At 40.8% G+C, this 23132-nt stretch overlaps 1 protein-coding gene across 7 annotated transcripts in view; it reads left to right on the forward strand.

The window, feature by feature from the left end:
- The first annotated feature begins 3800 nt into the window (after positions 1 to 3800).
- dock5 (dedicator of cytokinesis 5) overlaps positions 3801 to 23132 on the forward strand; it is a 66095-nt gene continuing 46763 nt past the window's right edge. For 4 of the 7 annotated variants that reach the window (XR_009787577.1, XR_009787579.1, XR_009787578.1 and 1 more), the window contains exons 1-9: positions 3801 to 4031; positions 12755 to 12838; positions 13083 to 13123; positions 15388 to 15443; positions 15694 to 15790; positions 15943 to 16091; positions 16215 to 16350; positions 16460 to 16617; positions 22787 to 22868. Coding sequence is in view for 4 of the 7 variants with exons in the window: in XM_061766421.1 (XP_061622405.1) it covers positions 3989 to 4031; positions 12755 to 12838; positions 13083 to 13123; positions 15388 to 15443; positions 15694 to 15790; positions 15943 to 16091; positions 16215 to 16350; positions 16460 to 16617; positions 22787 to 22868 (846 nt within the window). In the remaining 3 variants the exon portion in view is untranslated. The remainder of the gene's footprint in view (positions 4032 to 12754; positions 12839 to 13082; positions 13124 to 15387; positions 15444 to 15693; positions 15791 to 15942; positions 16092 to 16214; positions 16351 to 16459; positions 16618 to 22786; positions 22869 to 23132) is intronic. The other 3 variants (XM_061766418.1, XM_061766419.1, XM_061766420.1) reach the window with 1 other exon arrangement.

Genomic DNA, 23132 nt, shown 5'->3' on the forward strand with positions numbered 1-23132 from the left:
CCATTATTGCTAACAGAGCCATCATAAACACGTATGCATTATGTCATAATATGAATGTCATGTAAGCACCAGCATCTGAATGACACCATGCGTTTTTTTTTTTTCCTTTGCAGCAAAAACGGCAGGAAGTAGTAGTACCGGTAAGCGTCATTGACCATCTACTTCTGCAATAGCACAAATGAGTCAGGTGATGGCAATATTGTATCCTTTTTGCCGATTTCTTTCCTAACCACTCTTGAATGAACGCACATCTTTACATTTTGGGTTGAGTGTGGGAAAAGAAGAGTTTGGAAGTGAAAAATGTAAGAGCAGTTTTATATACCGTCACAATAAATTCTCACCGTCTGCAAGCACCTTCAGATCAGTCAGAAATAGGTCACAGAAATTGTTTATATTGCATTAGCCCTTGAAAAAAGTACTCAAAAATAATACTCAAAGAAATGCAGTTCTGGCAAAATTGTGCTCTGGTAAGTTCATTCAATGTAAGAATGTTGACAGCAACAATCACAATATTTTGCTTCCGTCTTATGGTATTTAATAGTGAAATTGTACAGATTAAAAAAATATTATTGTTTAGATACATTGTCAAGGTATGTTCTTTTAATTTGCTTAATTGCTTACGCTTTCTTGGCAATATTTTCCCATCATGTGTCCATTGGCTCAAGTCTATTCAATAACAGCATCCTGGCACTTTATCTTTTAAACATGCAGAACCTTCCTAATTGGATTGGCTGTATTTTAAAGCAGACAGATCACTCAACAGATGTGAAAAAGAACTCTAACCTGTCAGGGAGAACAACAAAGCATTGGATGACTAAACATTACTGACGGCACCATTTGGCGGCAGGGAAAAAACAAATACACACATGACGGGCAAACAAAAGGCTAAGTGGTCAACCAGCACTCTGCCTACATCTGTAAATTACTTCAATGAGCACAGAAAAGACTGTTGAATATGTCTTGTAATATGCAGGCAATGGTGAGGCGGTGTTTAGTAAATAGCCTCATAATAGACAAGTTCAACACAACTGTTTTGCCCACAATTCCATTACTTCTTTCACTAATTAACTGTTGCAGTGGAAACGTCTTTCCAGTTATATCAAGGAGCCTAACTGTTTCCCGTAGACCCTTGCATGTCTGCATGCATGTGTTTGTCATTATGAGGGATATTTGAAATAAAAAAACAATAACCTTTCTACACAGCTTCAATAGACTCTCCTTAGCTAAATAGTGTGACACTAAAATTACACCAATGCCATCAGGGAAGCATAAAGGGCAACAGTTTGGCCTCAACGTAATTTCCATTATATTAAAAGTCTTCAACATTATAATTTGCTGTGTGGGGTGATATCTATGAGGAGTAATTGTGAGGGTACTTAGTGAATTTCACGGTTCATGCACAATATGGAGTTGCATTAAAACAAAGTGCTTCATTTTCCTCTATTGATCCATTTATTCATTTTAAATGTTAAATGGTTAAATGTTAATAATCCAAAATGACATTATGGTTGGCTCAATGGTGGATAGAACAAGTTCTCACTTTATAATGTCTATCTATCGATCTAATGTCGAGCCTCCTGATCACTGTCAAGCAGAGGTGGGTAGAGTAGCCAAATATTGTACTGAGGTAAGAGTACTGTTACTTTAGAATAATATGACTCCAAAGTCAGAGTCCTCCAAATATTTACTTGAGTTAGAGTAAGAAAGTACTCAGTGAAAAAACTACTCAAGTAAAGAGTAACTGGGGAGTAACTTCTGGTAAGCGCATGAACAACAAATAAAATAAAAATGAATCATACATGGGAGTTCACTCACACCTGCCACCATTTCAACCATTTTAAGTGTCCAAAAACCACCAACACATGCATTGGGCCCTACAGAAACACTATTTGCTTTATTCACTTAAATGACTTCATGAAGAAACTGTTTGCTGAATAGACTTATTGATTGTGTGTGCGTGTGTGTGTCACGTTGGCTTGGTGCAATGGTGCCCTATGTGGAAGTCAAAGAGGAAGCGTAAAAATCGAGTGCGCACGCAATAATGAATAAAAGTAGCAAGCGGCATGTCGATCATTCTGAAGGAATAAAAGCATTGATTCTTCTTAACATAAATACTCAGGTAAAAGTAAAAGGTGTGGGGCAAACTACTCTGACAAGTACATTTTATCCAAAATGTAACTTAAGTAAATGTAACAAAGTTACTGCCCACCTCTGCTGTCAAGGTGCTGTTGAGCAAGGCACTGAGACCTGAAACTGCTCCGGATAATCGTACCATTGTGCTCTGCTCGTCCTACACCCTCAAGGCCAATCTCTGCAACTGGCTGTTCATTTGATAATCTTCAATTGGGACCGAACCTTTTGCTCTAACCAAAGAATCAGAGGATGGAAAAATGCTGACATCATTGAGGGCCAGCTCACTGGCTCCATAGACATCAGGTTGATCCAGTGAGGGCCAATTTGAAATCAAATTGGTTAAAGAAACAGTCTCATTGCTAATATAAATTAACTCTCAGAAACCAGCACTGCTGAATCTGAAGGCCCTGGGCAGATTAGATTAACATGGCAGCACATAGAGGCTGAAATCTGAATGCGGAAATTCAGAAATAACATCCAGATATGATGGAAGGAGTGCATTCAAGAAAACCCCCATGAAATGAAGTGAGTAGACTGATGGGGGAAAATGAATATGAGATCATGGAACAAATATTACAATTTTGGTTGTAAATGTAGGTCAGTGCTCCTGATGAGTATTTAGGTCTACAGAGAAACCCTTGCAGGCCCTGACCGCTCACCACTGCATCGAACTACTGGTAACCCTTTACATTGACGGGTTAGAAGATTTTCCATCCCTCCATCCATTCTCAATACTGCTTATCTTGTTCAGGATCACGGGGCGCTGCAGCCTATCCAAGCTGACTTCGGGCGAAAGGCAGACTACACCCTGAACTGGTCGCCAGTCAGTCGCAGGGCACATATGTATAGACACGGACAACCATTCGCACTCACATTCAGTCTGCCACTGAGTGGGAACTGGACCCACACAGCCCGCACCAAAGTCAGACGAATGTACCACGACACCAGAGGTGTCAAACTCATCTTTGTCACGGGCCACATCGTAGTTATGACTTGCCCCGGAGGGCCACTACGACTGTGAACCCATATAAACGAAAGATTACCTCATATAATTACATACAGTAGACACAACACATTGGCGAATAACCACTTTTGAAATCAGAAGCCGATAAGAACATGTTTTTCAACGATTACATATCGTTTCAAAGGGGGATCGGTAACAAAAAAAAATGCTCGCAAATATCTCAATGCTATTACACCAGAACACAATTAGCAATTTCGATTTGCTTTCGCGGGCCACATAAAATGATGTGGTGGGCCGGATCTGGCCCCCGGGCCACCAGTTTGACACCTGACTTTATAAGGTTTTCCCTTTAGAAAATTACTACAGCGTTCTTGGGTCCATTCACATCTTTCTACTGTACAGCTAAGTTATTATCATTAGAGTTTGAGTAAATTAAGGGGGTTGAACTGCACTCCATCATACTGATATTGCGCCCCTTTTATGTTGCTAAATTGCGTTGTCAAAATATTACTTAAGATGCAGCACATTTGTAAAACAACGCAAACCACCAGAAACGTATGATTGAATGAATACCTAACAGTGTCAACGAATAGATACATGTTCATGTTATTGCATTGTATTTTGGAGTTGTAGCTATAAAAAAAAGAATAAAAAAAGAAAAAAGACCCCCACGACCCACCCAAACACCTCCCAGTTTCTCAGCTTGCTCGCCCTCCCCTCCCCTCACAGCAGGCATGATGGCGGAAATACTGTAGTAGACTTCGGGACGAGCAGGAAAATTGCACTACCCGCTCTCATTTATCCTTTGTAAATAGTTATTTATTGATTTAGAGGGATATATATATATATATTTGTTTTTCTTCTTCTTCCGTATTCCACCACCACAACGCCATGACACGTTGGGTTCCCACTAAGAAGGAGAAGTACGGCGTGGGTAAGTTTTCCAAACAAGTGGGCTCACGTTTGTTGTGCCCTTTGAAAGTTCGTCGAGTGAACTCTTAGGAAAAGTAAAACGTCCCTCGATAAGAAGGGACGAAAAGCCTAGATTCTGGCTACTGTGTTGTTGTTGTTGTATGAAAATAACCCCTTACAAGTTACTTAAGTGAACTTTACTGTAGTTTCCTAAGGCGCTTTGGAGAAGGATTCAGCATTTCAGTGGGCATTGCCAACCATTCTTGTATATAATCTCCCTGAGCCGACATGGAAGTAAATAATATAAACATGGATTTTTATATTTGGTTGAAATGCCCCTCTGGGGCTCCTTACAGGGAGACACAAAAGGGCAACAAGAGGGACTGTAGTCGTTTAAACATGTGGCACATTAGGAAAGAGTTTGCATTTGTTCGCCACTGTTCTTTGTCAACGCTTGGACTTTACCTCTCGCTGCTTGTAGCTTTATAAAGGTGTGGCCTTGATACCCGTGAGTGTGTGAATGTAGCTCGTCCTACACCCTCAAAGCAAATCTCTTGCAACTGTTGTCCGAGTGAGGAGTCCTTCTCCATCAGCATAATTACTTCTTCTGTAGAAAGTGTTTGTGTCGTCCACATTCCCGCTGGCTGTTCAAGCTCAACACATCTTCCCCTAATTGTATGTTTAAGTATATCAACTGACTTTCAAAGGTACTGCTCTTCTTGATTCTGTAGTCAGTGCTGTTCACCTGACCTTTGCACCAAAAAATAAAAAGAAAAAAGGACAGGAATTGCTTAAAATTATTCTCAATCCCAAAAAGGCATCAGACCTTCACCAACAGCTTGTTATTATCTGATTAGTCAGATCTTGCTTGATTTCGGGATCTACATTATAGATGAAAGAAGAGATTTCATTTGATATTATTACAGCATATCTAATGTAGGTGTATGGGAGCTGTGGCCAGTGGAGCTTAAACAACCTATGAAAGGGAATTTGACACAAGATCACAATTTCCATCCAGCATTAGAGCACAGCAGAGAGAGGTATTGTTTACAGGTTCTTTGTTTGCATTTCCAGTGTATATACCACGGGTTACCAAAAAGAAAAAAAAAAACATCTTACAGAGATTTCATAAGAAAGAAAATTGAACAGGCAGAAAATAAATATGAAGTGTATAAAAATAAATTCATTGTTTTAGAGTCAGTAAGGAATAATATCACGGGAAAATACTAAATGATGATAGAAATGGTGATGCATTCGTGATGATGATGATGATGATGACTGGTGATGCACTGAAGTTAAAATTCTTGACAAAACCGAATATGAGCAACCCAAGGCCGAAAGCCGAAACGCAGAAAGAAATTACTATGCCAATTATTAATAGAATTGCATTCATGGCTCCAGAAATTCACCTCCAGAACAATTTGTCTGAATTTCTATATTTTTTGAATCATGTAAACTTCATCAGTCAACTTTACCACGGGACAGTTATAGCAGTTCTGTATATTAAGTAATAGGATATAAATAATTCTGCATACTCTTCAATTGCACAACATAATAATTACTATAATCGTAATCGTTAATCCATTATGGCTTCAATATTAGCTATTTTAATGTATTTATTGCATCAACCTCGTAATGGCGGAGAAGTTGCACACAAATGTCTTGCATGATATTTTTTTATTCCCTCTATCCACTGTTGCTTCTGAAACAAAGCAAATTTCCCCATTGTGGCACTAATCACGGTTATATTATAAATATTTATTATATTAATGTACTTTTAAATTTGGCGGCACGGTGGACGACTGGTTAGAGCGTCTGCCTCACAGTTCTGAGGACCGGGGTTCAATCCCCGGCCCCGCCTGTGTGGAGTTTGCATGTTCTCCCCGTGCCTGCATGGGTTTTCTCCGGGCACTCCGGTTTCCTCCCACATCCCAAAAACATGCTTGGTAGGTTAATTGACGACTCTAAATTGCCCGTAGGTGTGAATGTGAGTGCGAATGGTTGTTTGTTTGTATGTGCCCTGCGATTGGCTGGCAACCAGTTCAGGGTGTACCCCGCCTCCTGCCTGATGATAGCTGGGATAGGCTCCAGCACGCCCGCGACCCTAGTGCGGAGAAGCGGCTCAGAAAATGGATGGATGGATTCCATTTTTGGGCCCTTTTTCTCAAGTGACGTAGCGGACTACCAGTGACATACTAATTCATTCGCCGTTTCCAGTTCTAGTCCCTGTCTGGCTGTCTCACATTATCGTGTATTACAGTGTTTTCTCTCTAGACACCTATTAATTTGCCTGCTATTTTCCTTTTCAAAGTTGGTTACTCTCCGCTATAATGCTGGTTAGAAAGCCAACATTGTTTACGTTTGTAGCTATTAACGTTTAGTTTATTGACATTTTTCTGGCCAAGTTGAATTATCCTCTTGTATGAGCGGTCTTTGAATCAGAATCATCTTTATTTGCCAAGTATGTCGAAAACACACAAGGAATTTGTCTCCGGTAGTTGGAGCCGCTCTAGTACAACAGACAGTCAATTTACAGAACACTTTGGAGACATAAAGACATTGACAAAAAACAATTGTGCAAAAAGATGCAGAGTCCTCTAGCACTTAGAGCAGTATGAATGACTAATATGGCAATAGTCCGGTGCAATGACCATTGTGCAAAGGACGCTGAGACTTCAAGGATTGTATGCGGTTTAAAGTGACGAGTAGTGCGATAATCTGGGACAATGTTGGTTGTGCAAATGTTACAGATACTCCTCAATCAGTGTGCAAATGGAGCAGATGCTACTCTGGCATGAGTGGCCAGTATATGCAAATAGTGCAGCATGGCGAGACAACTACAGTGAGTGCACGAGTAATACATAATTGGCCCCACAGAAATGTGACAACGAACTCAAGTCAAAAAATTGCCAGCTTGTTGTAATGGAATTATAGGTTAGGTGTTTAAGAAGTTGATCGCAAGAGGGAAGAAGCTGTTGGAATGTCTACTAGTTCTAGTTTGCATTGATCGGTAGCGCCTACCTGAGGGAAGGAGCTGGAAGAGCTGGTGACTGGGGTGCGGAGGGTCCGAGAGGATTTTGCACGCCCTTGTCTTTGTTCTGGCAGCGTGCAAGTCCTCAATGGTGGGTAGGGGGGTACCGACAATCCTTTCAGCAGTTTTGATTGTCCGTTGCAGTCGGAGTTTGTCCTTTTTTGTAGCAGCACCAAACCAGACTGTGATGGAAGAACACAGGACTGATTCGATGACTGCTGTGTAGAACTGTCTCAGCAGCTCTGGTGGCAGGCCGTGCTTTCTCAGAAGCCGCAGGAAGTACATCCTCTGCTGGGCCTTTTTGAGGACGGAGTTGATGTTGGTCGCCCACTTCAGGTCCTGAGAGAATGTAATTCCCAGGAACTTGAAGGTCTCGACGGTTGACACAAGGCAGCTGGACAACGTGAGGGGCAGCTGTGGCAAAGGATGCCTCCTGAAGTCCACGATCATCTCTACAGTCTTGAGCGTGTTCAGCTCCAGGTTGTGTCGGCCGCACCACAGCTCCAGTCGGTCCGCTTCCTGTCGATATGCAGACTCGTCACCGTCCTTGATGAGGCCGATGACAGTGGTGTCATCTGCAAACTTCAGGAGTTTGACAGTCGGGTTCGCTGAGGTGCAGTCGTTCGTGTAGAGAGAGAAGAGCTGCGGAGAAAGGACACAACCTTGGGGCGCCCCAGTGCTGATGCTGTGTGTGAAAATGCTGCGTATTTTCCCCTTTGCTTCTCCCGACACAACCATTAACCGTTCGTGCAGCAAACTCTACAGTTACGGATTACTTGTATTCCCCTCATGTTTTTTTGTTGTGTGTAGATGCCAAAGGGCCACAATAATAAAAAAACAACCACAATCAATCAGAATATGTGTCTGCTCTAACAGGAGCACACCCCTCTTTGCCTTGCCCCTCTAAAATAGAACTAGCTGGAGACATCATACTCCCTTTCTATGATTCTCTTCGTCTTAGCGTGGTTCCAGCCAGACCTATGTGACAAGTGTACTGTATCACCCAATCACATATTATGGTGTTTTTGCAACTTCATGTCAAGACAGCTTAGCAATTAGCATGGCATCCCTGTCTCTCTACTGTTAATTATTCCTCGTCCTCCCTTCGTGATAACGATATTTACCAGAAGTGTAGCTTATTCGCTGCCATGGAGGTGATGTTTAGTGACTTATGCTGTGTTGACAATGGATGCGAAGTGCATGTTAGCCTGAGCTGTACTTCATTGGTAGCTGGGGCGGCGCATAATATGCAACAAGCATTCCCCTATGTACCCGAACAGCGGAAAGCAGCGAGGTTGGGCGACTGTACAATGTGTGGCTGTCCCGTTTAAAAAAAAAAAAAAAAAAAAAAAATAAATAAAAAATAAATAAATAAAAAATAATAAATAATAAAATAATATATATATATATTGCACTCTGGCCGCATTTTCTTCTCGCATGATAACAACGTTCTGTTTTGGCCGTTTTATTTCAATGATAAAAGGTTTTTGGTCCATAACCCAAAATGCACTTTTGAGCCATTTTCGGCCAAAACATTTCGGCGGCCGAAACTTTGGTGCGTCACTACATTAAATGGTATAATAAAGAGTTGGACTGCAAAGGCAAGTTATCCCAACTACTTTATTGTCAATGACAAGGAGGTAAAAGAAATGAATGTTGTAGCAAATAGCATATACGGTGGGTACGAAAAGTATTCAGACCCCCTTAAATATTTCACTCTTTGTTATATTGCAGCCATTTGCTACAATCAATTAAGTAAATTTTTTTCCAAATTTCAGAATTGTTGAATTTTTTGCAGATTTATTAAAAATGAAAAACTGAACTATCACTCAGCCATAAGTATTCAGACCGTTTTCCGTGACACACATATATTTAACTTGGGAGCTGTCCATTTCTTCTGATCATCCTTGAGATGGTTGTACACCATTGGAATCCAGCTGTGTTTGATTGTACTGATTGGACTTGATTAGGAAAGCCACACACCTGTCTATATAAGCCCTTACAGCTCACAGTGCATGTCAGAGGAAATGAGAATCATGAGATCAAAGGAACTGCCTGAAGAGCTCAGGGACAGAATTGTGGCAAGGCACAGATCTGGCCAAGGTTACAAAAAAAATTCTGCTACACTTAAGGTTCCTAAGAGCACGGGGCCTCCATGATCCTTAAATGGAAGACGTTTGGGACGACCAGGACCCTTCCTAGAGCTGGCTGTTCGGCCAAACTGAGTAATCGGAGAAGTGCCTTGGTGAGAGAGGTAAAGAAGAACCCAAAGATCACTTTGGCTGAGCTCCAGAGATGCAGTCGGAAGATGGGAGAAAGTTATAGAAAGACAACCCTCACTGCAGCCCTCTACCAGTCGGGGCTTTATGGCAGAGTGGCCCGACGAAAGCCTCTCCTCAGTGCAAGAGACATGAAAGCCCGCAATGAGTTTGCTAAAAAAACACCTGAAGGACTTCAAGATGGTGAGAAATAATATTCTCTGGTCTGATAAGACCAAGATAGAACTTTTTGACCTTAATTCTAAGCATTATGTGTTGAAAACCACGCACCTGTCCAATACTGTCCCAACGGTGAAGCAAGGTGATGACAGCATCATACTGTGGGGGTGTTTTTCAGCTGCAGGGACAGGATGACTGGTTGCAATCGAAGGAAAGATGAATGCAGCCAAGTACAAGGATATCCTGGACAAAAACCTTCTCCAGAGTGCTCAGAACCTCAGACTGGGCCGAAGGTTCACTTTCCTACAAGACAATGATGTTAAGCACACAGCTAAAATAATGAAGGAGTGGCTTCAGAACAACTCTGTGACTGTTCTTGTATGGCCCAGCCAGAGCCCTGACTTAAACCCAATTGAGCATCTCTGGAGAGACCTGAAAATGGCTGTTCTCCAACGTTCACCAGGCAACCTGACAGAACTGGAGAGGATCTGCAAGGAGGAATGGCAGATGATCCCCAAATCCAGGTGTGAAAAACTTGTTGCATCATTCCCCAAAAGACTGTATTAGCTCAAAAGGGTGCTTCTACTAAATACTGAGCAAAGGGCCTGAATACTTATGGCTGTGTGATATTTCAGCTTTTCTTTTTTAATAAATCTGTCAAAATGGGGTGCTGTGTGGACATTGAGTATAAAATATGAACTTAAATGATTTTAGCAAATGGATGCAATATAACAAAGAGTGAAACATTTATGGATGTCTGAATAATTTCCGTACCCACTGTATCATTATTTTGTAAATGTTGGACCTGGTCTTGCGGGTGATATTCCTTATCATGGTGGAACAAATGATATCAGAATGTATATTAAAAGAAAACCGCCCTCAGTGTTTCTCACACCAGAAAATAAAAGGGAAATTATTGAACCAACTATGAAATGTAAAAATAAAATGTCCACTGATTGTGATGGTTTCGATATGATGGTATAACAAAAAGGAACTGTGGGCATTGCAAAACCATTTTTCATATATCTGTAACTTACTATTCTACTTGTACCATAGTGAGACATTAGGACACATGCTGTAGGATACATGTTTGCGTCATCCCTCTCATTACGTTTGCTTTCTTCCTGTGTGTCAGCAGAGTTCTTTGATACTGTGTTCTATGTGGGTTGTTAGCTCAGTGAGACTGATGGTAGCAACAGCTCCTTAATACATGATTAAATACACTTAACCAGGTGAACCCCAACGTACAGGCACGGGCAATCAGTTTGCCCACACCTGCTTGGCACCTCTCACTGTGGGCAACTCCAGAGTGGAAGAGATTCCAACCCCTCTCGAAAAGACTGGTACCAGAGCCCAAGCTGCGTGTTGAGATGAGCCCAACTATGTCCAGTCGGAATTTTTCGACCTTGCACACCAATTCAGGCTCTTTCCCTGCCAGAGAGGTGATGTTCCATGACCCTAGAGCCAGCTTTCTGTAGCCAGGGTTCCGACTGACAAGGTCCCCTTCGGCCTCTGCACAGCTCACACAGCACCCGACCCCCTTGGCCCCTCTCACAGGTGGTGAGCCCATGGGAAGCCACATTGCCTTTTCGGGATATGCCCCATAGGTGCAGGCCCGGCCACCAGGCGCTCGACTTCGAGCCCCACCTGCCCCGGTGACCCGCGTCCGGGGCAAGGGAAAACGAGATTCAATAATGTTTATCTTCATAGGGGGTCTTTGAGCCATGCTTTGAGTGGTCCCTCACCTAGTAGCTGTTTGCCACGGGTGACCCTGCCAGGGCCAAAAAGCCCCAGACATCTTAGCTCCAAGGATCATTGGGACACACAAACCCCTCCACCACGATAAGGTGACAGGTCCAGGAGGGGAATAAAATAATTCTAAAAATACTCGATCGTGACAGCTCTATTACCGGGCCAAATGTAGAACACAGGTTGGTTTTATGCCGGTTTTCGGTGTCGTAAATTCTTGCTGGCTGGGACCATCTGATTAGTGCAAAAATGAATATGTTGCCTTAAATATGAGTTGTACAGAGCTTTACAGTCATCCCTTTCACAATTCGGCTTGTGCCAATTGGCAAGAAGCAATTGTTGAACCCCCACAGCTAAATGAGCTAAAGGGTCATCATTGCCACCTCGTATCGTGGAGGCAGACATACAGTAGTTTGGACAAAGATCAAATTGCACCCAGAGCATGCCAACTTAGGATGTCAGAGGAAAAAGTGTGAAGTGAAAATAATTCTTATTCATATATTATTATTATTTTATTCACCCAAATAGTTTGTGCATGTAAACACAGTAATTGTCATTTTGCATCTCAACTCATTCAACTTGCATTAATGCATTCTTAAAGAAGATGAGATTAATGGGATGCAGTTCCTACTATGGTGTGTTGTTATCCCTAAAGACTTAAACTCACTATAGAATGGCTTTGTCAAAAGTGTAAGGACATTTTAGTCATCTAGAAGTATCGTACTGACATCATTGGCAGTCATGCATGTCCTAAAAGATAATACTAATATATTATAAGATTCCAGGAGCTGGGGCCACAAACACTCTAGAACTTATTTGCCTCAGAGATCTCTCTGTGTAAAGGTTTTAAAACTCTCACTGTGAGAGAAGAATGGAATCTTCAGTGTTCTGTCAAGTTTTGGTCTTCAGACTAAAGTGTGACGACTTATGCCAGTCAAAGCATGCCGTGAAATTTAGCCTCCAGCACATGCAAGTTAGGTCAGATACCCGCTCATAGTTCTGTGTGCTTGACAGGTGGCATGCTCTTGCAGCACCTTGAGTCATGACAAATATCTGTGCTATGGTTTGTGCTTTAAATCTGCTTATACGTGTATCTATTTGCCTGCGCATGAATTCTCACTTGATTGTGCCCATAACTATGTAACAGTGGTGGTTTAAAAAGGACAGACAGGGTCAACTACAGGGTAACAGTTGAGCAGAGTGATTATAGGAAAGTTTAGGGTTCATGAGCAAGTTAGCTGGGAGAAACGGAACCTACAGGGTGTAAATATTGACCAACAGAAATAATGAGGTCATTAAGTCACAGTGTTTTGAGCATCGGCTCAAGCTACCTGCCACCATTCTGCACAGTCTCTTCACTAGACTGTTAAATTAAGGCATGATTGCGATTACAAAATGGCTTCAACATCACAGTTTGCTGTTAGGAGAGGGAAGGAGAGGAAATAAATCAAAAGATCACAATGATAGATGCTCACTCTTTTACAAAGGGCGTTTTAATTTGATCCATCTTTTGTTCTGTCGTTTTAGCCATCTACAATTATGATCCCAGTGGTGAGCTGGAACTATGTTTGCAGGTTGGGGACACTGTGCACATACTCGAAAAATTGGAAGGTGAGTGAAATCGAATATGCAGAAGGCCCTGACACATCTGTCTTTTCCATCTCTCAGCAAGCTGCTGCAGGAAATAAGACTAGATGTTAAGCTAACTGTCATTAAATATGTTCTGTGTAATACTGAAAATGACCATGCATTCTTCCACATTGTGCTGCTGAAGCCGAGATCGTCATTACTCCCACCGTCATTGTCTCTCTCCCCTCAGTGTAACATGATTCTTTATTAATTTAAATCTCTTCAGGCTGGTATCGGGGATACACACTACGAGAGAAATCGCATAAGGTATGGGTATCATTAGCACATCATTTTTCTCATAATAACGAGGGCTGGAAAATGAATGGCCCTTTTATCATGCCAAAATATTCTCCAAGATCTTTTTCCGTAATTATAAGCTCTTATTAAGGGGACAAGTATATTTACGATTGTATGTCTCGTAATAGTCTGGTAGCCAGCCCATAGAGCTCTCCTGTGAGTCTAGAAATGTTAAGTACACTAAGGTTTTACTTCACAAATGTGAAGGTATGGGTTCTCATTTTACAGAAATGCTAATTTTCATTCTAAAAATTGGCATGATTTGCACAATTAGCATATAAGTAGTTGTCAGAATCATCCAGATTGACAATTGAATTTTGACATTGTCATGCCAAGTCAACATGAAGCCGTACTTTCTCTAAATTTCCATTTAAATTTCAACATTTTGAAACAAATTCTGCTGTGTTGAGATTCCAATTGGAAAAAGGTGACATTAAGTGTCAAATTGTAGACTTTTAAGTCATTTTGACTTTCACGTCGAAATTCAGCGAACAAACACTTTTTCTTTCACCTTTAATATTCGTATAAAAGTAAAAAGAGACTTAATGTTGGCTATGATGATACACCAAAGTTCAGATTTGATTTGTATCTCGATAGCTGACCTACGGTTCAATACACAATTAGATTTTTCATGAATAAATTACAATAGCAAATATAGTTTTATAAATGAATTAGTATATGTTTGTTATAAATATTTATTTCATTGATTTATTTATATTATATTGTGCCCAGGTATGGCCTTGGGCCTCTGGCATGAGTCGCCCCTTCCCCACTACATAAGTATTAAGTGCCTTCCTTCCATCCAGTGGCTATTTAGCACACTTGCCACTTCTTTATTGATAATAACTTAGTCCTGCGGCACGGTGGCCGACTGGTTAGAGCGTCAGCCTCACAGTTCTGAGGACCCGGGTTCAATCCCCGGTCCCGCCTGTGTGGAGTTTGCATGTTCTCCACGTGCCTGCGTGGGTTTTCTCCTGGCACTCCGGTTTCCTCCCACATCCCAAAAACATGCATTAATTGGAGACTCCAAATTGCCCGTAGGCATGACTGTGAGTGCGAATGGTTGTTTGTTTCTATGTGCCCTGCGATTGGCTGGCAACCAGTTCAGTGTGTACCCCGCCTCCTGCCCGATGACAGCTGGGATAGGCTCCAGCACGCCCGCGACCCTAGTGAGGAGAAGCGGCTCAGAAAATGGATGGATGGATGGATGGAAGTTAGTCCATTTCTTCCAATACAATGTGCAGTTGACCATCAAGCAATGCCTACAACCCCCCCAAACACGCATCTTCTCTGAAGTGTTATTTGTGCTAGTTTCTCTGTCGTGTGCACCCACGCTCGCCGGCGCTTGGAGCAAGGCGGTGGCGTACCATACTCCGCTGCCCCACGTCAGCCCGCCAGCAGCTGGGTTTGTAGCAAATCCACAAATTCAAATTTGACACACTTGTTAACAAGATTCTTCTCTGTGGTGTCTAAAATTTACAAGACTTCTTTTACTCGTCATTTTACTGGGTCTTTAAATCAGCATCCTCTAAAACAGTGGTTCTCAACTGTTGTCACCCAATGACCTGCATTTTCGCACTATTGCAAAGTTGCGACCCAATTTTCACGAAGTTAACAACAGTAAAGATTTTTTAGCCCATGAAAACACATTATTTGTTTACAGAGTAAACTAGTGGCTAGAGCGCAAGGAAGAAACATTTCTTGTCACATTCCTACCATGTTCCATATGGGCTTTTGATTGCTGTACCAACAAAATCTGAATAGGAATACGTGTAATTTGTTTTACTAGCGGTTCGCGACCTACCCAAAATGGGTCCACAACCCACTTTTGAGTCCCGAACCATCAGTGGAGAATCACTGCTCTAAAACCACTCAAGTCAAAATGGACACTGAAGCTAATAATACTATTTATGAAAATTGCTCAACATATGCAAATTAGCATCTGTCAGTTTCTTTATACTAGGGACCCATACTTCACGCCTGCAATAAAACTGGTGTACTCTACATTTACAGGTTCATCTAGTTGGCTACTAGACTACGGTATACGGATTGGTTCAAAGTCAAGCTTTAGTGACGAGGGAAGTGCAAACATCGGGATGAAAATGTACAGGGCAGAGAGATAAGAGAATTACTTTTGAGTAGTGGCGGTGACCGTTGTTTAGATGAAATGAAAGTATGTTGAATTGTTTTTCTATTATTTTGGGATCATAAAAGTGTTTGATTCTTTCCCTCAGGGAATTTTTCCATCTTCTTACATCCACTTAAAGGAGGCTTCAGTTGAGGGAATAGGGTAAGATAACCTTTCAGTAAACATGTAACTATGTAATCAGACACTTGGTTTTTGTTTGCCGCACCGCCAGTGACATATAAGTGCATTTATCTTAACTGTAGGTTCAGAAGTGCTTTTCTTGGCTGTGAAAGGAAACCATCTATTGATCATGTATACAAATACTCCTGTGCCTGTTCAATTTTTACCATATGCTCTCTGAGTAATGAGCCACTTTTCCAATATCCTATTATTCTGCTTTTGTGGCTGATAGCCAGCAGGAAATAATTATTCCAGCAGATTTACCACTGGTGCAGGAGCTCGGGGCTACTCTGAGGGAATGGGCGCAGATATGGCACAAGCTCTTTGTGGTAGGTGCACTGTACGCTGTCTCTTTCTGCACACATTTGTGTGCACTGAGAGTAAATACCTATAAATATAATTTTTTTTTTAGAGACGTAGACGATCATTTTGGTGCTTTGAAAGTTGCAATGTTACAAGTTCATAAATTTTTGTCTGACAGGCGAACAAAGCCTCCCAGTTCCGGAGTGTTCAGCAGATGGCCTACAGTCTTATAGAGTATCGATCACAGATAGTGTCTGGAACACTACCCAAGGATGACCTTGTAGAACTAAAAAAGAAAGTCACTGCCAAGATAGACTATGGCAACCGGTATGAATCATGTTGAATTACTGTCCTACAATAATGTGGCCCTTTGACACTATTGTAAAGTTTATATGCTTGATTCATAGCGCTATGATAATCTATTAACCCATTTGGTACTGTGCTGCTCAGGATTCTGGGGTTGGATCTGGTTGTGCGAGATGAAGCAGGAAACACACTGGATCCTGACTGCACAAGCACTGTCAGTCTGTTCCGTGCCCATGAGACTGCTTCCCGTAGTGTTGATGACAGGATACAAGAGGAGAAGGCATGAGCATTTTTTGACGATAATATTTGTCTCTAGAGCTGTAGAAAGATTGTGTTTTAGCTAATATCTGTGGGTTATTTTTTTTTGTTTGTTTGTTTGTTTTTTACAGACACGGTTACAAAATCTGGAAATGAGGCGCCAGGCTCTGTTTAGTACTGTCCACACCTATAGTCTCCTCATGAACCTGAAAAACTTTGTGTGCAACATTGGAGAAGATGCTGAGCTGCTCATGTCTCTTTATGACCCAGATCAGTCAGAATTTATCAGGTTAGCTCCTCACCTCTCTCCGAACTCTATAGTATACGCCAAGGTTGTTTTTGACTTAATGTAGATTAATAACAAGCGGTAGATGTAATTGTTTTTAATGGGCTAAAATGTGTCAAAACTGATGAGTTACAGAGTGACTTAGAATGTAAAATTTGACTGGAGTGTAAAACTATTTTCAATTGAAAATGATGTATATACTGTATAATTTATACTAAATAATTTAAGACTCAAAACTGCCGCTTCTCCTAGATTCTTATCACCTTGAAATTTGTGCCTAAGTCTTCTTTTTACACACCTGGCTTGCGTGCTGTAAAGGTGCGCCGATTCTCCTGTATGACTTCTGACAACCGCCCACCACCCCCGTGCATACTGGCCGAATATGTGCGCAACTGCCCATGAGGCGTGACTCATTGAAGTCTCAGGGTGGCTTCAATAACTGGCAAGCTCGCTCGTCTAACAGGCTACTTGTAGCATGTGTTTTTGTATTGTTCCTAAAATATACTGTGCAATACATGTAATTTAATCATAATACGGTGCTTATGAGTGAACACGTTTGGACTGTCAGCAGTCGGGCCATCAATAGCAAAGCGAGAGAGGCAGCTGTTGATCAACGTTGCCCATTAACAGTACTACCGCCACACGCAAGCGAGTAATTTTTTTGGATGTTAAAGCCTTTTCCTAATGAGAGGACTGTCCTGGTGTCTGGCGGAGGACGCACACATGATATACCCTACGTTCTATATTTATTTAAAGAATATATATACTGTATATAGGTCTATTAACAGCAACGTCTGGGTGAATTTATTGTCACGCGTCTGGAGATGTCTCCCAGACATTTTCCTGGTGGGAGCGCAAGCAATATTTTGGTCTCCCTGGTCCTGGAGAATATGCCCCTAAAAGCATTGTTTGGATTTCTACTCATGGCGATGGCACTTCAGCAACAAGCTGCCAAATTACAAACCAACTAGTCTGTGAATCTGTGCCTGTGGCACCTTGCCATTAGGGGTTGAACCGACCAGTCGAAGCGTTGGCTTTACCACTGCGCTACGACGAATATGGCTTGAAGTTGATTAATTGCCACTCACGTGTTTTGGCATTAACAACATTGACGCTGAAATCAACAGGTTTTGCGTTCGCTCGGCAAACTACCAGAGGTGCCTCAAGAGTGTGAAGTTATTTTACTATAAATGAGACCAGGAGCATGGCCACTTGCAAAATATGCATATCTAAACTCAATTATAACAAACGCACAAGTGCTATACACGCCCCTCTGAAAAGGCACCGACGTCCCATGTACCACAAAAACAAAACCAACATCATAGTAGCCAAAGTTGCTACGTAACAATTTATCGAATCTCATAACCAACGTGGGTGTGCCTTTCTGCTGAGTTCTCACTAAAAGGGTTGGTGTCTTTTTTCTTCACTGACCAGCAAGCGTTTTCAGAATCTACACATCTGCTCCCGCTCCGTTATCAGACTTTTGCTCACCTTCCCTATTTGAGTACTCAGCTGAAATGACTCTTTTACAGTGTGTTAAATGAACCCACGTGTTTCTTTCTGCTATTTTTTTTTTTAGGGCTGTAAAGTGTCAATCTATCTGTGCCACCATCCCTCCGGTTGAGACATGTGACACAGCATGGCTCAATATAGCAGCCCATTTGAATAGGGTTTTTTTTTTTTTTTTCCTGTGCTAATGTAAATTTCATTTTGTAGTTTTGCACTTTGTTTTTCACAATAATTACGGTCTTGTTGTGGAATACTCATATTGGCTATCAGTATAGATTGTACCATCTTTATTTATCATTAGTTTGCATGCCTCGGTTAATGCTACTAATTCAGCAGCTTGTTCAGCCAATTCCTGTCAATCATGCTGCGTGCCTTCATCAAGTAAGGGTATTAGTGTGGCTGGATTGAAGGTTGTGCATCGCTCAACAGTCAAATGTGGTTGTGACAGCAAGATGGCAATGCAAGATAAATGTCTTGCCGGTGATAAAAACGCCATATTGGTTTGCAATAGGAGAGCAGAAACTGTATGTGGGACCTTAAGGGTGAACTGCTCTCTAGTTGAAAAATAAGCTATTGGTCTTAGCTTATCACCGTATTGTTGTGTAAGTACGGAGGTCATGCAATAGCTTTTACAATCTACCATTTGAATGAATGTTTTATCATTAAATTTGGAAGGCCTAGCGCAGCACTGGACACCAAATGTTGTTTAATGTCACAGAAGGCCTTTTCTGCCTCTGTACTCCATTAAACAGGTGATGTCATTTTAAGGTTGTTTTCATACATTAATTTTGACAATGGTGCAACAATTTCTGCATAGTTTGGAATCCATGCTCTACAATAATTTGTCAGACCTAAAAATGATTATTATATGTTTCTTCGTCTGTGGTTTAGGATTTTTTAAGACTATAGCTTTCCTGTCTTCTAATATAGTCCTTCCTCCTATACTTAAATTATGGCCTAGATATTTAACTTGTCTTTTACATCATTGCAATTTATTTTTGTTAACTTTATGTCCCTCTTCTGTTAGATGAGGCAGTAAAGTCAATGAATCTTTGCATGTCTCTCCATCTGTAGATGCCAGAAGACATGCGTGTTGTCATAACTTGTGAATAATTAGTTGGACTTTCACAGTAACCTTGCGGTAATCTAGTAAATGTATATATATTTTTTTTTTTCTCAAATGTGAATGCAAACCAAAATTGACTGTTATTTTCTATTGGTACTGAAAAGAATGCATTATTATTTGGTTATTTCAGGTTTTTCAGTGTCCAAACTCAGAATGTCCTGTAAATTGAAATCCACTTCCTCATTCTCTGTAATGTTTACACAAGAGGATTTGCTGAGTTGGGAAGCAGGCTGGCCTAGTCATGCGGTAGTTTGTCCGTATTCTCTTTTCTTTTTCTTTTTTTCTTTTTTTTTTAGGGCAGTCACGTGCAATGTGGCCTTTGTTTCCACAGCACCAACAGATGGTATTATCATAATAATTTCGATTTCTACCATATCTTACTCTCCCACGGTCTCTGCCGCGTCCTCTAAAATTATCTCTCTCTCTGCCTTGATAGTATATTTCTGCTTCTTCGTCGAGGAAGACATCTATCTTCTCTTTTTTTTTTTTTCTAACACTCTTTCTGCGTGGAGGGCATGATTAACATATTCCTCCAGAGGGCCAGTTGCTAGGTTTATCCAATGTTTATCTACCCATCTGTTAATGTGTTCTTTCGAATTCGCATGTAAAGCATTTTTTAACTGTTGTTGATAAGGTGTGATGCCGGCTACGGCCTTTTTCACATCCTCATTAGTCCAGGTCCTATAGACCAAAATAGTTTTTTTTCTGGTCCTCTTGTATATTTGGATTTGCCACTTCAATTATCGGAAATAAATCCATGTCTCCCTCGTCTGAGGTTATATTTGTTATTTTGGGAGTGGGAGAAAATGTTTCTCCCATAGTTTTAGACCAATTCATTTGTACCCCTCCCGATCGTAAAATTCGTTGTGTTTGTGCCTCTTGAGTTGGAGGATTTTCATGAGGTGGCAAAATTTTCATGGGTGTTGATGCTTTTGTTTCCTTATTTTTTTTTACAACTTTCTTCAATTATCTTTTTCTCGCTAATTCTTATTATTGTTCCTGTCTCGTCATCTTCCTGTCTTTGAAACAACATATTTTTATGTCTACCTTCCTGCTCTTTTTGTTCATTTGTTAAGTGTTTCTTATTCTCCCTTCCTTTTTCTCTTTTTGACACCATATTTAACCAGAAGAGTAAGTCGTCAAATCCATCTTTTTGTATTTTTGATATATAATTTTTCGTCGACACTTTATTTCGTTTTGTAGTTGAACTATTTTTTGCGAATTTAGCTGGCCAGCGAAACCGTATTTGGTTATCCACGTGTTTAAATGTTCTATTTTGGAATGGTTTTGTAGTTGAACATATTTCCAATCTTTACACGTTAGGTCTATTTTTTGATCCGGTTTACTGTTATTTATTCCCATTTTTGTGAATTTGGAAGTCAGTTCATTTGCACCTAGAGTGACCTAAATACTGACTTTATTCAAAAATGACAGGGTGACAATAAATGTCTGAGTTCTGGCAATTCTCAAGCTTCTACCCCAATTGGGGCGGAGAATTCTTGCCTTTGCTTCCAAACCCAGTTGTCACTTACAATCCAGTCTTATACATTCATACTTTTACACATACACACGATATTAATAACGTTTTTATAAACACACGGAAACACGGAAACACAGAAACACAGAAATACGGAATTTAAGTACGTACAGGACCCCGCCGTCCCCACGGATTTTATCGGACTCCGTCGTCCATCTGACCACTTGCCAGTGACTAGTATTACACAAGGTTTGTTCTGCCGCAGACTCCTTCGTCGCGCAATTCACTCACTCTTTAATCCTTTTTTCCTAAAAAATTTTTTCAAATTTAACTCACCACTCGTCTTCAATCCTGTGGATTGTCGTCAACCTTCAGATCCCAGTTGAGGAGAACGAAGACCAGTCCCGTAAAGGGTCTTACTTGCCGTGGCCACGGTCTCTTAACTGTAAGTCGGCTCCACAACTGGAATCCTCGGGTGTGTTGACATCCGGCTCGAAGGACCAATTTAATGTTGGATTTATCTTACCCAACATTATAATAGACACAAAAGGAATGAAGACGCTGGTTTCTTTCTCTCATGAGGAGGGCGTATGGGAGATTGTTCAGATCACAGTCTCTCAACACGCTCTAAACAATCCCCCCCCCCTCGCTCCTGCATTTATTTGAAATAGGAGGGATTTACAAATCATAATGTTCTAAGCAATAAGACACAACACAAACTATTTGATAATAAGAGGGTTTTTCCCAGACATAGTATTCTAAGTAATAAGACACAACACATAATATTGGACCAACACCTGTCACGACCCGACCACATCCGATTACGTCCTTGGTCCAGGCGCCCTTCCGTGGATGATGCTGAGTCTTCTTTTTGAAGGCGAAACATCTAAAATTGTCCATTATACTAATGCAAGCTAAGCAAATAAATGATAACTTCTATAATATATTTAACAGTATGAACGGCATTCTCTCACAGTTCATTTTCATTCATAAAGTGGTCCCGCTACCAAGTGGTTTAGTTTTCCCTCTGTTTCCTAAAATGCTTCAATTCGGAGAGTGGGGACTCGCGGGAGGAGCCGCCATCCAGCCGCTGCTGGATCGGGAAGAGATCCCCGTTGCCGCTCGAGCCTGCATTTCTGTGCAGCCCGCAGCGGCCAGGCCCCGACTTGTTGCCAAATTGAAGCATATTACCTTGACGTTCATTTGAAGTGTCGATGGTCAATGTGTCCTGCAATTAGCATTAGTTTAGTTAGCTAGCCAGCTGACTTCTTCATCAATGCACGAGCCGCTAATCACAGTTTGGCTGTGTGGCCGTCAGGCGACATCAGTAGCTCAGACCAGGGCCACAGCTAGTCCATTGGGGGCCACAGGCAAACACAGTCACACTTTAGTTCAATTTTGAAAAAAGGTGAGTTTTGTAATTTAGGCCACTTTTTCTTGCTTTTGAAATCCATTACGAATATCTGATAGTTTGAAGTAGCCTACTAATATTTGCCACCAAAGATTTTGAATATTGTTTATCAACTAAAAAGTGTGAATTTAAGAAAATTCTCCTTTTTCCTGAGCTAGATAAAGTGCTTAGAATCAATTGTGCAGATTATTATCTAACAAGTAAAACATCTCAACACATTTACTGTAATTAATAAGAACATTAATCAACATTTACTGTATAGTAGTTTACCACTTTAACTGCTTTTATGCTCACATATTGGTGATGATATGCATCACCTGTGTCACTATCCACTTTATAATATTTTTTTTCTTACAAAATAAATTTTGAAGCAGTAATTTATTAATGATTGTGATTAAAATGTAATGATTATGTTGTGTAATTGAACAGTATGCAGAATTTGTATCATCTATACTGCGATAACTGTCCCGCATTAAGGTTCTTGACAACATTTTTAAAATAAGGAAATTCAGACAAATTTGGACAAATTGTTCTGGAAGTGAATTTCTTTAGGTTGGCAGCTCTGCATAAGTATGTTTCTGTTTTTTTTTTTTTTAATTTAAAAAAAAAAATACAATTCCTAAAGTGGTCCTTGTTTAAATTCATGCAGCGAGAACTTCTTGGTCCGGTGGGACAGTATGGGGATGCCTAAAGAAATTGAAAAACTCAACAACCTGCCAGCACTCTTCACGGTAACCATATCCCAACCCACTGACTATTGCTTTAGCTTAAGACTAAAATGATCCAAAACTTCCTGAAATCTGTGACAGGAAGCACACTACTGAATGGCTCCTCATCTCCTGAAAGTTGAGATGAGCTCTTATTCCTTGCACATTTTTCACAAATCACAATTTTAATATATTTACATACATATTTCAGCTGTTTTTGGTCATGCCATTCAAACACAAACAATATTGCATTATCATTCATTTGACATCTGAAGAGTATGATCAAAC

Source organism: Phyllopteryx taeniolatus, chromosome 3 (genome assembly GCF_024500385.1).
Source record: "Phyllopteryx taeniolatus isolate TA_2022b chromosome 3, UOR_Ptae_1.2, whole genome shotgun sequence".
Taxonomy (NCBI): domain Eukaryota; kingdom Metazoa; phylum Chordata; class Actinopteri; order Syngnathiformes; family Syngnathidae; genus Phyllopteryx; species Phyllopteryx taeniolatus.